Below are 15,920 nucleotides of genomic sequence, written 5' to 3'. Positions count from 1 at the left end.
ATAAGAATTAGAGATAATTTTGGAAAAAGTGAGGGAAGTAGTTTAGGAGAAATTTTAGAAAAAAATATTATTTATCTTATTAGAAAAAGTGCATCTTGTTATTTCAAAAATGATATGGAATAAAAAAAAAAAAAAATTTCTTGACCGATTTATTTTAATATATTATATATATATATATATTTTTTTTTTCGAGGGGTAGGTGGCCACTGGCTACTTGTTAAATTCCACATTTGTCGCATTGATTCTCCTTATAAAAGCAGTTGAGCTGTGGCAGCTGGAAGAGTTTTCTGTGTCGCTGCCTTTACTGTATTTCATCACAGGAGCGGACGATCGAAGCCTACTCTTTCTCTGTCTCTTTCTAGGGGGTGTTCTGAGGTAAAGCCCATGCTTCTCCGGGCCTTCTCCGATTAGAAGCTTTTTATAGGGTCTAACACTTTCAATCGTTGTTTGTGTTTTAGGGTTTAACACTTAAATACGATTCTTTGAAGAACATATGCTCTCTAGGTTTTATGTCTATTGTTCTGTTTTTTACCTTTTTTCTGGGCTTGATCTGGACGCCGATCATTTGCCTTTTCCGACCTTTATCCTGTATTTTGATTTTTTTTTTCCAATTTTCTGTTTGGCTTCTCAGCATGATGGAATCGAGCTCATTTTCTGAACTTATAGATTTAGGGTCTGTCTCGTTCATTTGATACTTCCACTTGAAAGAAATTAAGAGTATCTGTTGATTTATTTCTGATATTTAAGGACCGTACGTATGAACTGCTTTGAACTCTATTCGACACTTTTGGTTCTTGCTTGGACTCTAATTTCTAAATCTTCTGATGTAGATCTGCTGGATATTTAGTTGAAATAACTAGAGATATCGAATATAGATTGAATGGACCGGAGTATTCTAATTATAAGAAAGGAAGAAAAAAAAGGATAGCCTCGTTGTGTTCTTTGTTTATTTTTCTAAGCCATTGACATGGTTAACTACTATTATAATTTGATGTACTTTATAGTCTTGACTGTTTTAAATGATAAGGTGTTTTCTGATAACCTTTGTTTTTTCACTGCTTTCTTTATTGTGAATCTTTAGAGAAAAAAAATGAAGAAATCACGATTATGCTAACAATCTGCACTAGAACTTTTGGGGATTGGAAAATGCAACTCCAACTATTGATTCTTTGACTTGAAATTTAAGAATCTTTACAGATTTTGCATCGTTTCCTCTTCTAGTTAACTATTGTAAGAGAATAACCCGTTATAATGCCAAGAAAAACTCCCCATCTCCTTTTGCCCTCTTTCCATCACTCCCCTCGTTTCCTCTATTCTTTTCTCTAGATTTTCTTGTTATTGTATATCTAATTAGGTTTTATGTTTAGATCACATAGAACGATGGTGAAAGCTGTTGCCGTTCTTAACAGCAGGGAGGGTGTCAGTGGCACCATTTACTTTACCGAGGAAGAAGATGGTAATTGCATTTTAGTTCATTTGTTTATTTAAAAGTTGGAAGTATTAACACTGTTTTGTAAGATCAAACTCATTTTTGCAGTTTCATTTTTTGTTTTAGGATCAACTAAAGTAACAGGAAGTGTCTCAGGTCTTAAACCCGGGCTTCATGGTTTCCATGTCCATGCCCTTGGTGACACCACAAATGGTTGTATGTCAACAGGTATTATGCCTTTCGAGTAATACTATGACCTTTTTGTAGCACCAAAAAACAGGAAAACCATGAACTTCCCTTTTTTTTTTTTAACTTTAAAGCTGGATTGTCTGCTGATTTCCTTTTAATATTGCTTGGTTGTTCAATTTTTAGGACCACATTTTAATCCTCAAAGCAAAGAGCATGGTGCTCCTGAGGATGAAAACCGTCATGCTGGTGACCTTGGGAATGTCACTGTTGGTGAGGATGGTAGGTGTTCTTCGGTTTTCTCTCTTTCTTGCATGGCCATAACCGTCATCATCATATTGCAATTCTTGTTATTTTAGCTTTTGTTTGGATGTTCTTTGGGTTGGGATTTCAGAGAGGGGGGTTCTTAGTTTTGCCAAAAGCATAAAATCCCATCCATATGGTTACAAAGAATTATCACATGTTCAGAGAGGTGGGTATAACACAACCGGCACAGCTATACAAGCAAAATCTATTTATTTTAGTACAGTACTGCAGTTACAGTGCTGTATAGACTTCATTTGTGTCTAAAAGCTTGGGTTTCTTATCATTCAGGTACTGTTAACATCACCATTGTTGACAAGCAGGTAATTTGCCTTATCTTCTATTTTTCCCTCAACTTTCATTTGTAAATGCCCATTACACTTGTTATGGTCCATTTCGTCAAATGTTGATTTATGTTTGCAGATTCCTCTTACTGGACCCTATTCAATTATTGGAAGGGCTGTCGTGGTACATGCTGATCCTGATGATCTTGGGAAGGGTAATTACTTAAACTTCCTTTTTTGTTGGTAATTTTTGTTTTCCTGGACAAAGAGAGGGTATCTGCAATTATCAAATAGCTTGAGTTAATTGCAGAACAATTTTAGAAACCGGGGGTTGGTGTTTGTTAGTATTGGAAACCCCAGGTAGTGAATTTGTAATTTACCCTAAAAAAGAAACAAAACAAAATAACACAGCAACAAATAGAAGGGATTGAGGAATCGTCAGCTATGGAGCTAGAAATGATGCTTTTTTGTTCTTCTAAAATGGTCAAATGGATGCAATTTCTAGAATTCCAGGTGTCTCCGTAATCTGATGAGTTGGCAGCATGGCTGAAAAGTACCCAGGTAGTGAATTTGTAATTTACCCTAAAAAAGAAACAAAACAAAATAACACAGCAACAAATAGAAGGGATTGAGGAACCGTCAGCTATGGAGCTAGAAATGATACTTTTTTGTTCTTCTAAAATGGTCAAATGGATGCAATTTCTAGAATTCCAAGTGTCTCCGTAATCTGATGAGTTGGCAGCATGGCTGAAAAGTTAATTGTGGATTTGATGCTAGAGCCTATAACTCTTTTTATGCCTGATCAAATGAAGGTTACCTGTCACCACTGGCTGTATTGAATGATTACAAATGGCTTTTACTGTTTACCAAAAGGTTTCTATGTATTTTACACAAAGGAGAAACCCCCAATATTCCACACTTCTGAATGAAGGGGAACAATACTAACAGCTAATGACTGACGTACAAAACAAGATCACCATATATTTACACATTAATTCCTTGGCCTGGTGCTCGCAGTTCAGTTCTGTGGGCCAGCCTATCACCAATTTACAATTGCATTCCTCCACCAATCTGTTCTGTTCCAGAGAATAGGCTAGTTTTAGGCTTTTGAACTGAGTAATAAACTGAGCCCAATGTATCTTCACCTGTTATACCTCGGTTGCTTTGCAATGTATTTCCAGTAGTCTCTAAAAATACCAACACCTACTTGAGAGGGTTCTGGGTTAACAAGGCAGCAGTTGTCAACATTCACTTTTATTCTTCCCTCCACTGCAAAAGCTTAGACCCTCTCAAATGGCATCTATATTTACCCTCACGCACAATTTTTTTTCCCTTAGTAGCACTCAATATTGCCACCACGATCAAATTTCAAATCAATAACAGTATATACATCTTGCTTGGTTTCAAATTTTGACTGGTGTTCCTAAAGTTTGGTATCAGATTAGATAACTGGGCTGTAACTTGAGTTGGTTTTAGCCTTACCTAACTTGAAAAAAAGTCAGCTTCGGTTGGATGGTTGAGAAATAGCTAACCAACTAAACTTCGGGTAAGGCAAAAATTAATGCTAAAAGCACCATAATTACGTCCTTGTACATATGATAATGTTGAAGTGAGTTGTGATTCTTAAGTCAAAGAAATAAAAAGGTTTTAGCAAAAAGAGGCAAAGTAATTGGGCCAACCCGAGCACAACCTAATGCTAACTCAACCCAAGAGCCTGTCCTAACCTGGCCCGACTTGTACCCTTAGTTGATTACTTGTAAGGTGGTAAGGCTTGGATGGTATGGCCTTTCTTTTTCTAGGTGGGCTAGATTCTTATTTTCTCATGGTAATTAGAAAGGTTGATCTTACCACTAAGAGTAGATTGTTTAGGCCTAAATGGTTTACAAATTATAATAGTTGGGTTTATTTATAGTAATGAATACTGTAAGCAATTCCACTAGCTTAGTCAACAGTGGAATTTGAGGATACTTAAGCATACTGTATCAATTGATTATTTAGTTAATGCTGATTATGTGCAAGTGTTCATTGGTTTATACTTTCAAAGTAAAATCCATTGGTTTATTTAGATTTTAAACTTATCTAAAGATGTATTTGTGCAGGAGGACATGAACTTAGCAAAAGCACCGGGAATGCTGGAGGCAGAGTAGCTTGTGGTATGAAATTGTTTTCCCCTGTATTCCTTACTATTGTTTGTTTCTCTTAGATCATGCAATAGACCAAATATGGAATTGATCTGGTCAAATCCCGATTAATATCTCAACAACAAAAAATGGTTTTGATTTGAAGGTGTACCTAGGTGCTTAGGTGGGGCGCATATTAAGGTGTGCGCCTAGGCATGCATCTGGTGCGCCTTTTTAATTGTTTGTCCCCTTTGTTCATTTTTTAACCTAACAGTTGGGACAAGAGCTCCAAACCCCTAACCAAGCCCCTCTAGGCAAGCCCAAACAAATCTATATCTATGTTAGGGTCTTAAGTTCTTAATCATTACACAAAAATAAATGATTTTATAATGTTAATTATCTTTTGAAAAGATAATTTACTAGGATGAATGAATGAACAACGTTAGTAAATAGGGGGTTCTCAAACCTTTGGTGAGCAAGCAAAGCGAGCAAACTATTTGAAGTAATGCAATTGAGGAGAAAAAGGAATTGTGGGTTTTACATGCTTGAAAATGTTTTATATGTTTTATTTTAATTTTAAATTTTCATTTGAATATGTTTTACATGTTATATTTATGTATTAATTTTAGATAATAGGTTTTTTAAAATAATCATTTTGAAATTAAAGTTTATTTATATTATTATAAGTATTTTTTTTTGAATTGTTTTGCCTTTTTTTTGTAATTTTGCACCTTGCTTCGAGAACGCATGCACCTCGAGCACAAATGTTGGATATCAATGTTTCTTTTGTATTTTTTAATTTTGTATGATTAGTATTTTGTATTTTTGCACCTTGCGCTTATTCTAGAATTAGCAAGTGTGCGCATGTTTTGCATGTGGCAATTCTAGATGATGATAATGATAGTAATCATATATCCAAAATTTTCTATAAACTTTATGTAATTTTTATTTTTTGTTTTTTATTATTAATTAAATGTGGATTGCAAAATCCAAGTCTGATTACATAAATACCTCATCCAAATATGTGATAGTTGGATCAAGTTGTGAAGCTTCAAGTATCATTGATACGCCTACCTACTTGTCTACTCTTCTTTTTGTAGTGTTTTATCCTTTTGGTGTATTTCTTCTTTTGTTCATTAATAAAAAAAAGTGTAGAGGAAATTGAATGAGCTGAAAAGTAATAGTTCAATTACAATTTAAATTCTATAATTAAATAGGGACTAAATTCAAAAATGAGTATTTTAGTTAAATTCTTTTGTTCAATAATAGTTTTTTCTATAATTTTTTTTATATTTTTGTGTAAAAATAATTTTGATACATCACACTTTTTGTTTAATATGATAAATATATGATATTATATATGTTCCCAAGTGCTTTTTTGTTGAATTATTTATTATTAATTTTTATATTTCATTTTTGGTCAGTTCTAAATTATGTTTTTTATTTTCATTATCAATAAAATTCAGTTTTGTTTATTACACTTTTTTAATTTGATCAATAAAAATATCATAAATGTGTCTAATGTTTTATATATTTTTATAATTTTTATAATTATTTTTTATTTTAAAAATGTTATTACCTAACTATGACTTCATAGGCTGATCAATATGATTTGGATGGTTGAATTGTTTAGTCACCACTTGGATAAAGAATAATTTTGTTTTTGAGTCAATTTTAAAATATATAGGTTTATATTGTTAAAAATCTTGACATAGATCTAATTAGTATTATTTATTAGTGAAAAGTAACTTAAAATATAGAATTTAACAAGAGAAAATTGGATTTAATACCTTAAGTATAAGACTTAATGAAAGGGGATTAAATGGGGTGAAAAGTAATAATTGAAGTTACATTTTTAACCCTTAGTAGCCTTTAAAGCTGTCATTTAAAGCTATAATAAATTGACTTTTATACCCTTTCTCAAACAAAGAAATAGAGGATAGTTTTAGCCAACAAAGTTTCACACTGTATCCACACTTTTATATATAGTATGGATATGAATTTTTTTGCAATCCACACCCAAATACTAGATTTGGGTGTCACAAGTACGCCTATAAACGGATCGAATTCGAATCGAATCAGGCTAGATTCGAATTCAATTCGCCGGATATCGAATGTTTCAATTCGAATTCTATTATTAAATCGAATATTCGAATTGATTTGAATTCGACCGGCATCAGGCCTATAATATTAAATGATTGATTTTGGAAAAAAAACAAGTAATTAGCTTGAGAAAAGAGGCAGGGGATTGACGGCGGTGGGCCAAGTGTGAGTGTGTGATGGTGACAGTCGTGGGTTCCTAACAGTGCGATGGTAGTGAGCAGTGCTGGCTGGTGATGCTGGACTGTTGCAGAACAATGACCCATGATGTTGGACAGTTGAGGGCCTTGAGGTGTTGAGTTTGAATTTGAACAGCGGCGAAGGAGATGGTAGTGGCTGGTGACTGGTGTTCGACTGCCATCACTGATGCTGCCATCGGTGCTGATAGCTTGCAAAGATTGGAAATAAAAAAAAATAGGGAGAGAGAGGAAGAGAGGAGAAGTGCTAATAGAAAAGAGGAGGAATAAGAATGAAATTAAAACTTAAAAGAAGGAGAGGAAAGGACAAGAGAGAGGGAGGGAGGGAGGGGAGAGGAGAGGAAGGGTCATCGAGAAGAGAGAGAGAGAGAGAGAGAGAGAGAGTGGGGGCAGGGGAAGGGTCATTGAAATGAAATGACCACTCGACTAGGTAGGTGTAGGTGATATCATTTGTTATATACATTTAAAATCTTAAAGAGGGAGCTTCACTTACCGAGAGGAATGAATTCGAGTAGTAGCCAGGGCTTTGAAAAAGAATGAAGTAGAGCCGCGAGCAAGAGCTAGAAAGAAGCCCTAGCCCTAGAGCTATAGCAAGAGCTCAGTAACTAATAGCGAAGGGCGGTGGGTGTAGAATTCGATTCAATTACGTCGGAAATCGGATAATTGGAAACCGTTTACACCCCTAGTCACAAGGATCGACTTTCCCTTGCTACATTGCATGCTGGAAAAGAGAAGTATGCCCTATTTATTATTGTGTGTGGGGGCTGTCAAAAGTACTTCATTCTCATCCAATATATCTTCGACTGGTCTTTACATTTGTGTGTAGTTATATAGAGATTATAATTAATAAATGTATTAATATGCATTCAGAAAAGCCTAATCTATATGTACAAGACAGTAACAAGTTTTTTCTTTCCTTTTTTTTTGAATCTTTTTTTTTCTCTTGGAAGATGATCAGTCTTAGGTAATATTGAAAATTCAAAATTCTGATAGGATCCAAATTGATAAAATACCCTAGAATCAAATCAACACCGCCTTCTCTCTTACACGGTGGTCCCAAGCCCAGATAGAGGATGGTTGTATCGGGTTGACAACCGGCATTAAAACCCCATACACTTGTAAACAATGATCTAATGGGGAGGTTTCTGTCAATGATGCAAATTATAGCCATATGTGTATGTAATGTGTGCCAATAATATCTATCCTGAGTGTCCAGAAAATAAACATACAATTAATAAACTTTAGTCATTTATTGAGGTTTAGGTGTTGATTTGCATTTGATTTATTTAAGCTTTTTTCTTGTGTAGGTATTATTGGCCTGCAGGGTTAATCTGCCACCTCTTACTGCTGTTCCATGAAAAATTCTCTCAGGGTTTCTACGAAAAAAGACAGGTGTTCCTTTGGAATAAAAGGATAGGCATGTTGCTAAAACCATGATAATATTATCACTTGTGTTTCTGTGCAACGTGTAGTTCGTACTCTTTTTTGTTAGAGCGCAGATACTAGTAGTCACTTCATCCACTTGTTATTTTTATTCAGTACATGAAACTACCAAATCTTGCACTCTTGTTTGCCTTTAAAATCACAATATTAGGCTTAGTTTGAGAAGAGTGCAAAAATCAAATATGGAGTGCAAAAACTGGTGTATTTCTAAACTTTTGTATTTGCATGGTACATATTTGTATTGCATTCTTTACAAACTAATCCTTGTAAAAAAAATTGAAACACATTCTTTAACGATGTTTTTGTTCTAAGAAATGGTTTTGCATACTAAGGATCAAAATTTTGTCACGTATCGGTTGATATGTATCATATCGGAGTCTTCCCGATATGCTCCTATAGGGGGGTGTTTTGGGTTTGCAAGTAGTTGAGAGGGTGGACTGGCCTTAAACCAGCTCCTCTGAATCAGTTTCGAAAAAAAAAATAAAAAACAGTGCCGATACAGGCCGAATGCCCTATTGGCGTATTGCCCTGTATCGATATTTTGAACATTTGCTTACAAAAAAGCAAACCATTCTCGTCTTTTTTAAACTATGGTAATTTTTTATTTTCTTTCAGTTTTGGAACAAAAGCATATACAACCAATTATTTTGGGGTGTGCGTCCTCGCTTAACCAATTTGTTATCAGCAAGGTTCAAAATATTGATATAGTTCGAAATGTTGGTAGGGCTGCATCAGCCCTCGCTCCCTTTTTTTTTTTTTTTTTCTTTTGTGAACTTGGTTCAAAGGGGTCGGTCTAAGGTCCTTTGGCCCCCTCTTAACCAATTTGTTATCAGCAAGGTTCAAAATATTGATATAGTTCGAAATGTTGGTAGGGCTGTATCAGCCCTCACTCCCCTTTTTTTTAGTTTTTTTGTTCTTTTGTGAACTTGGTTCAAAGGGGTTGGTCTAAGGTCCTTTGACCCCCTCAATCGGGTAAAACCTCAAAACACCCCCTGTAGGGTGTACGAGGCTTGAGGCTTCCGATACGATATTTATGTTTATGCTTATATAAATGTATATAAATAGAAGTATATATTTATATATATAATGAATATATATTTATATATAATACATAGAAAATATGTGACATGTATTAAATATATGTATAAAATATACATAAAATATATATATCGGTTGGTTCAGTTAACCATTGGTTTTTTTGTAGGTTAATCGAAAACCAAATCGGTCTTTTGGTTTTTCAAAAATCTCAAATCGAAACTGAATCGGTCGATTTAGATAACCTCATTTTGTAGTTTGGTTTTCTCAGTTCGGTTTTTCGGTTTTTCATGGACACCCCTACTCCCAAGAAACACTTAACATGGGAGAATGCCTCTAGTAGCCTCTTAGGGTAAGTAAATCAAATAATCTCTTTATGGCAACTATCCTATTGTTTCTTAGATGGTGCTGTATTTTTAGGGATGAATATAGAAGATTGTACACCAACCGGTAACCACCCACACCCATTAATAATTCATTTGGATATTTAAAACAATAAAAAAAGAATCTTTAGGTTTTTCCTGTAGTGTCGTATGTGTTTACCTGGTTGGTTTAACCCTAACACAAAAATTGGGCTTCATGAAAAATGAATGAGAAGGAGAAGGGAGAGACTAAAGAGTAGAGAAAGGGGGTGAGAGGAGAGAGAATTGGGGTAGAAACAATTTTGTTTTGTGGAGAGGGCAGAGGGATCTGGTAAGTGGATGGAAAGTTGGGAGGGTAGATCACTCATTTACAATTTGTAGATGACACAATTTTGTTTTGTGGAGGGGATGAGATTAGGTGGGTTAGAAACTTAAAAGAGATGATTAATGTATTTAAACATGTGACCAACCTCAAAGTCAACTTTGATAAGAGTTGTGTGATTGGTATTAATATGAGGGCCGGAGAGGTGGAAGAAAGGGCCCAAATATTGGGATGCAAGATTGCACAGTGACCACTGAAATATTTGGGACTTCCCTAAGGGGATAATCCTAGTAGAAGGGACTTTTAGAATCTGATGATTGAGAAATTCACAAAAAGGCTAGTTTCATGTTATAAAAACTATTTTTGGGTGATAAGATAATGTTGATTAAAGCAACCTTGGCGAACCTCCTAATATTCTGTCTGTGTTTAAGATTCCTGAGGGAGTGTGTAGGGTGTTGGAGAAATTCATGAGAGATTTCCTATGGGAACCTGGGGAGGAGAAAAGGGACCATAGAGTTAGGTGGGATAAGGTAACTGGAGCTAAAAAGGATGGTGGTCTTGACTTGGGTAACTTGTAGAAGAAAAATGAAGCTCTATTAGGGAAATGGTTATGGATACTAACAAAGGAAAAGGATAATCTGTGGGCTAAAATAGTCTTAAGTATTCATGGCCAAGAGGCAGACAGTTGGGACACGGGTGTTTCATCTAGGGCTACAAGAGCTTCCCCCCGGGAGTATATTCGTGCTGTTTTTCCATCCTTTTATCAGGTATGACCTTTGCTCTGGCAATTCTGTAAGATTTTGGGAACATATCTGGGTGGGCAACACACCTTTGGAAGAGTAGTTTCCTTCTTTGTTCTCTCTCTCAAGGTTTAAAAATGAGCTTGTTGTTACTTTCCTAACATTTTCTAATTCTGGCCCTGTTTGGAACCTGGGCTTCCGAAGGCCTCTTAGAGACTTTGAATTGGATTCCATATTTAATTTGATTAAGATTCTAGAGGAGGTAGTTGTTGACCCCTCTAGATTGGACAGTAGGATTTGGGCTCCTACTCCTTCGGGTATTTTTTCATGCTCTTTTTTCTTCAAGGAATTAACCCATTCCCATTCGGCCCTTCATTTTCCTTTCCCGGTTTTGAGAGTTTGGGGTAGACCAATTCCTCCAAGAGTAGGTGTTTTATGCTGGGAAGATGTCCTATGAAAGTGTAACACTTGTGACTTACTTCAAAAGAAAAGGCCAAGATGGTGTTTATCCCCGCACTGGTGTATCTTATGTAAGAGGAATGGTGATAGCTGTTATCACTTATTTGTTTCCTGTCCTTTTTGTTTTAGAAATCTGGTGTTGGTTTTTCTCTCTTTTTGGTTGCAGGTGGCCCACTCCCCAAAGTGTACGAAGCTTGTTTAACTCTACTCCAGTGAGGGGTTTAAAAAAGAGAGGTAAGATCTTGTAGAGATGTGTAAGAGCAGTTGTATGCTAGACAATGTGGGATGAAAGAAATCAACGAACTTTCCAGGAAAAAGAAAAGAACAAAGAAGCCATCATTGATTTAATCTACATTAGGGTGGTTCATTGGGTCAAGTCTATGAAGCTTTTTGAAGGCTTCTCAGCAAGAGATATCATTAGAAATTTGAAAGAAGATGCCTGGTCTGCTTGGTTGATTAATGCCTTTGTTCCAGCTTGGTCTCCTCCAACTATGGGGTTCACTAAATTGAATTTTGATGGCAGCAGCGAAAGGAACCCAAGCCCTTCAGGTATAGGAGGAGTGTTCAGGGATGAAGAAGGCTGAATTATGGCCATGTTTTTAGGGCCTATAGGTTGGGGGGAATCTCTGAGAGCTGAAATTTCATCAGTATTAGAAGGAATAAAAAGATCCAAACAACTGAATATTAGGAAGCTGCTAGTGGAGGGTGATTCCAAATTGGCTATTAACTGACTGTAGAAGGAAGAGGCTAGTTTATGAAAGTTCTCAAATGAAAAAAAAAAGAAAATTTACCAGCTCACTCAAGACATGCAAATTCAGTTTTAGGGTGGGGTAAGAGATTTTACCCCCCCCCCCCACCCACCCACCCCTTCTTGTTGTATATTTTCCATCTCCTTTTATTAATAAAAGTTTTTGTTATTGATAAAAAAAAGTTAGAGAGAGAGAGAGAGAGAGTTAAAAAAAGTAGGGGTGGCAAATGGTTGGGTGGTGGGAAGAACTAGTTTCTTTTGGGCTGTATTGTAATGTGATGTTTTATTTTTAGGGTGGGGTAAGAGATTTTACCCCCACCCACCCCTTCTTGTTGTATCTTTTCCATCTCCTTTTATTAATAAAAGTTTTTGTTTGATAAAAAAAAAGTTAGAGAGAGAGAGAGAGAGTGAGTGAGTGTGTGTTAAAAAAAGTAGGGGTGGCAAATGGTTGGGTAAGGGTTGAATACCAATCCACCCATATTGATACATCAATTCATCATCAATCCTTGTTAAAGGGTCATAACCCACCCTAACCCTAACCCACCCTGACCCACCCATATTGATCCATTTGACTCGTCCATATTGACCCTTAACCACCCTCACCTGTACTAACCCACCTACCCTCACCTATAAATACAAAATTGATTGAAATGGCTTGTATACCTAAAATAATAACTTTTGAGAGAATAATCTCTCTCAAGACTGTCACGTGACAAAAACGAGTCGGGTTAACTCGTATACCCAAAAATGCAAAAATTGTAGATAAATGCAGAAAATAGTAGAAAATGCAAAAAAGTACTAAAAATTTATAGAAAATTCAGAAAAATACAAAAAAAATACAGAAAATGCATGAAAAACACCATAAAAATGCAAAAATTATGCAGAAAAGCACCAAAAAATTGTAGAAAATGCAAAAAAATACCATAAAATTTTAGAAAATGTAGAAAAGTATTAGAAAATTGTGAAAAATGCATAAAAATATAAAAATTTACAAAAAATGCAAAAAATAGCAGAAAATTCAAAAAAAGAATAACTTTTATATAAGTGCTTTTGCAAAAGTACTTTTGTAAAAGTGCTTTCGTGTTAAAGTTCTTTTATTCTTTCATAAAAGTACTTTTATAAAAGTGCTTTTATGATTTCATGAAAGTGTTTTTGTAAAAGTACTTTCATAAAGTGTTTTCATGTAAAAGTGCTTTTGTAAAAGTAATTTCATAAAAGTGCTTTCGTAAAAGTCCTTTTCATAAAATTACTCTATAAAATTGTTTTTGTGTAAAATTGCATGTGAACATGAAAGTTAATAAAATCTATTTTATTTCACTTTTAATCTCAAAATGAAATATGGCATGGTGGTTTAGAATTGTAATGAGATGCAAACACGTTAAGAGGTATGAGTTCGTGTCACTTCAACTGTTGTTTTTTTTTTTTGAGATTTTGCGAGTATAGATGGACCTGACTTTGACTCAACCCATTTTGATCTGTGCAATCCAACCCACCTTGTCCCTTTTTCACTGATCTTAATGGGTTACTCGACCCATTTTGACCCGCCAATAGATTGGGTGGGTATGGGTGGTTTCCAAGGTGGGTGGGTCAAATGGGTTGGGTTCAAGATTGGCAGCCCTAAAAAAAGTCAAGCAAGAATAAATTTGTTCGTTGCTTTCATTTGAGTGGTTGAGGCCATTTCGTAATATAGCTTCATGGCCAACCAAGGCTTGGTCCGGCCATGAGTTTCAAAGTATCCATATGGAATATCCACGTGTACTTGGGGAACAATAGGATATGCTTGAATAATTTGGATGGATTTGGATGTGAAAAGAAATAAATATAAACTAGTCAGGGCCCATGTGATGCATGGGCTTTATTTTCAAGTAAAATTGAAGATGTAACTCTATGACATTTCTAATTAAATGGTGTCCATCTAAATTCAATTCAAGTATCATTTTTTGGGGCTATGTCTAGTTTATCTAATCACAATTTAAGTGGTGCTTTAGTGAGAGTGGCCAATTTTCTATTCCCTATATAAATTTGTGTTTTCCTTGTATCTTAATGCTAATTTTTATTAAAATTTTGAAAAGAATATTTATTAATTTATTATTATTTTTAGGTAAAATTATAAAAAAAATCCTCTTATAACAATTCTATAAGTTGCCTTTGTGTTTTGACCCTAACAAAGGCCTCCCCTATGGTTTTGAAAAAAAAAGGTGCAAATACCTCATTTCCCTTGGCTTTTCAATAATAAAGATATTGAAGTTACCAAAATACCCTCACCAGTCATCATTATTATGCATTATCATATATAATATTAAGTTTTAAATTTATCCTCCACTAATTTATTTTGCTAGACAACTTTCAAAGAACAATTCTCCTTACTTCTCTTGGACAAAGCAAGGTCAAAAGGCTGAAGTGAAGTAAAATTAATGCATTATGCCAACATTTTTTATTTGGAATGCTGATGTAAGGAAGGTATTTGCACCTTTTTTCAAAATAATATGCGAGGTTTTTGTTAAGCTCAAAACACTAGGGAGTTTCATAGGATTGTTAGAAAGCCCAAGGAGGTTTTTATAATTTTCCTTATTTTTAAATGAAATTTAAACTGATTTTAAAATAATTAAACTATATTTGAAATTAAAATTTTTATTAATTTTGTAAATTAGTAAAAAATGAATTTATTTAAGTATATTAAATTTTTATTGCTTATGAAATTTAATTATCTATATAATTTTTTTAATGGAACTTAAGTTGGTTTTAAATTAATAAAATTTAATTATAAAACTAATAATTGTTTGATAATTTTGTATTAGTTTTATATTAATGTTAAACCAATATTAGTTTTTTGTTTATCTTATTCCTTTTACTAATGATCTTTTTTATTATATTAATAAAAATATTTTTATCAATAACAATAATTAGTAATTATTTTTAATTTATCTTATTCCTTTTATTAATTAAATCCTTTTTATTATATTAACAAAAATATTTTTATTAATAACAGTAATTAATATAAATGGATTATAATTTTAAATTGAAGTAGATTATTTAGCACAATAATATATAATCGAATATCTAAATTTCAATATAATTAATCTTTACTAATAATTACAATATATAGATAAAGTTAATGTATTTTATACAATTTAATGGAATAATGGAGATGAGGGAGAATTAGTGGCATGAGTTGTTAGGGGTGAGCAAGAAAAATAAAAAAACCGAATCAAACCAAAAGATTGATCGAAATCGAATAAAAAATCCGGTTAACCAAACCGATCAACATACATATATTTCTATATTTTTCATATTTTCTATATAAAGCATGCTATATTGGTGGAATGGTCGAAACTCAATATTATTATCCATATCCATATACTAGCATAGGTCCATTATCGATTGATACAAACCGATGCTTTGAGGTTTGAGCATATTGGCTGAATTGCTTGAATTTTTTTCCCTATTTGTTTTGGTCTTCTTAAATTCAAATTCAAACATCTCTCTCCTAATTCATTTCTATATTTACCTGTTATTCATGGATACGCCTTTATAAGATATCTTTCCTAATTAATTTTCTTATTTAACCTCATTGACATGCCTAATAAAAAGGTTACTGGAGCCTGCATCAATGGGTTGCAAGCAACGTTCAAAGTATCAACATTCAATACTTATTTTAGTTTCAAGCATGTAGAGCGTATAATGTTGCTACGTTTTGTCTAATTGATTTTTATTAAAAATTTAAAATATAATTGATTATTAAAATTATATATATAGATATTGATAAGTGACATTGTTGCATCTACAGCCCCTCTATTATTTTGAGCTGATAGAAGTGGCAAAATTACTGAAATACCCAACTTTGACCGTTTGAATGGTAAACTGGCTTCTAAATTTGCCCTTCCCTACTATGATCATAAAATTCATAAAGTTAATGTTTTTTTTTATGAATTTTATGTATTTTCTACATTTTCTATTTTTTTATTGAAATATATATATATATATATGAACTTTTTGTCATTTTCCATGTTTTTTTTCTATATATTGAAAATTTTATCATTATTCAAACAGGATATAGATGACTCTATTGAGATATTTTGGTTAGTGTAGAACCACATATTCTCAATCTTTACATATAAAAATGTTAAGATGATGACATTAGCAATTTCGATTAACATTCTAACATCGAAATGATGGAGAGGTGTTGTAGATC

The 15,920-nt window shown here is 33.8% G+C and overlaps 1 protein-coding gene across 4 annotated transcripts; it reads left to right on the top strand.

Annotated features, from left to right (window-relative positions):
- The first annotated feature begins 216 nt into the window (after positions 1-216).
- LOC104590242 (superoxide dismutase [Cu-Zn] 2) lies at positions 217-8,184 on the top strand. 4 transcript variants are annotated; one of them, XM_088900181.1, is made up of 8 exons: positions 217-375; positions 1,368-1,456; positions 1,538-1,657; positions 1,802-1,897; positions 2,210-2,241; positions 2,342-2,417; positions 4,302-4,355; positions 7,927-8,184. In XM_088900181.1, the coding sequence occupies exons 2-8, from the start codon at positions 1,381-1,383 to the stop codon at positions 7,947-7,949; spliced, it is 477 nt and encodes a 158-aa protein (XP_088756307.1). In that variant the 5' UTR covers positions 217-375; positions 1,368-1,380; the 3' UTR covers positions 7,950-8,184. The 4 variants fall into 4 exon arrangements, with proteins under 4 accessions (XP_088756307.1, XP_010247119.1, XP_088756306.1 ...); XM_010248817.3 differs by having other exon boundaries at positions 241-375; positions 1,556-1,657; XM_088900180.1 differs by having other exon boundaries at positions 251-375; positions 1,377-1,456.
- Positions 8,185-15,920: the final 7,736 nt, after the last annotated feature.

This window comes from Nelumbo nucifera, chromosome 3 (assembly GCF_055504915.1).
Source record: "Nelumbo nucifera cultivar China Antique chromosome 3, China Antique-T2T, whole genome shotgun sequence".
NCBI lineage: Eukaryota > Viridiplantae > Streptophyta > Magnoliopsida > Proteales > Nelumbonaceae > Nelumbo > Nelumbo nucifera.
The sequence above is the reverse complement of the archived record's forward strand: the minus strand, read 5'-3'. Positions and strand labels throughout refer to the sequence as shown.

What these genes read in the sequence shown, in the direction of transcription:
- LOC104590242 (XM_088900181.1), top strand. Translation starts at nt 1,381, where the DNA reads ATGGTGAAAGCTGTTGCCGTTCTTAACAGCAGGGAGGGTGTCAGTGGC. An exon ending in TGTCACTGTTGGTGAGGATG is followed by an intron (nt 1,898 to 2,209) that starts GTAGGTGTTCTT and finishes CTTATCATTCAG; the next exon opens with GTACTGTTAACATCACCATT. An exon ending in TCCTGATGATCTTGGGAAGG is followed by an intron (nt 2,418 to 4,301) that starts GTAATTACTTAA and finishes GTATTTGTGCAG; the next exon opens with GAGGACATGAACTTAGCAAA.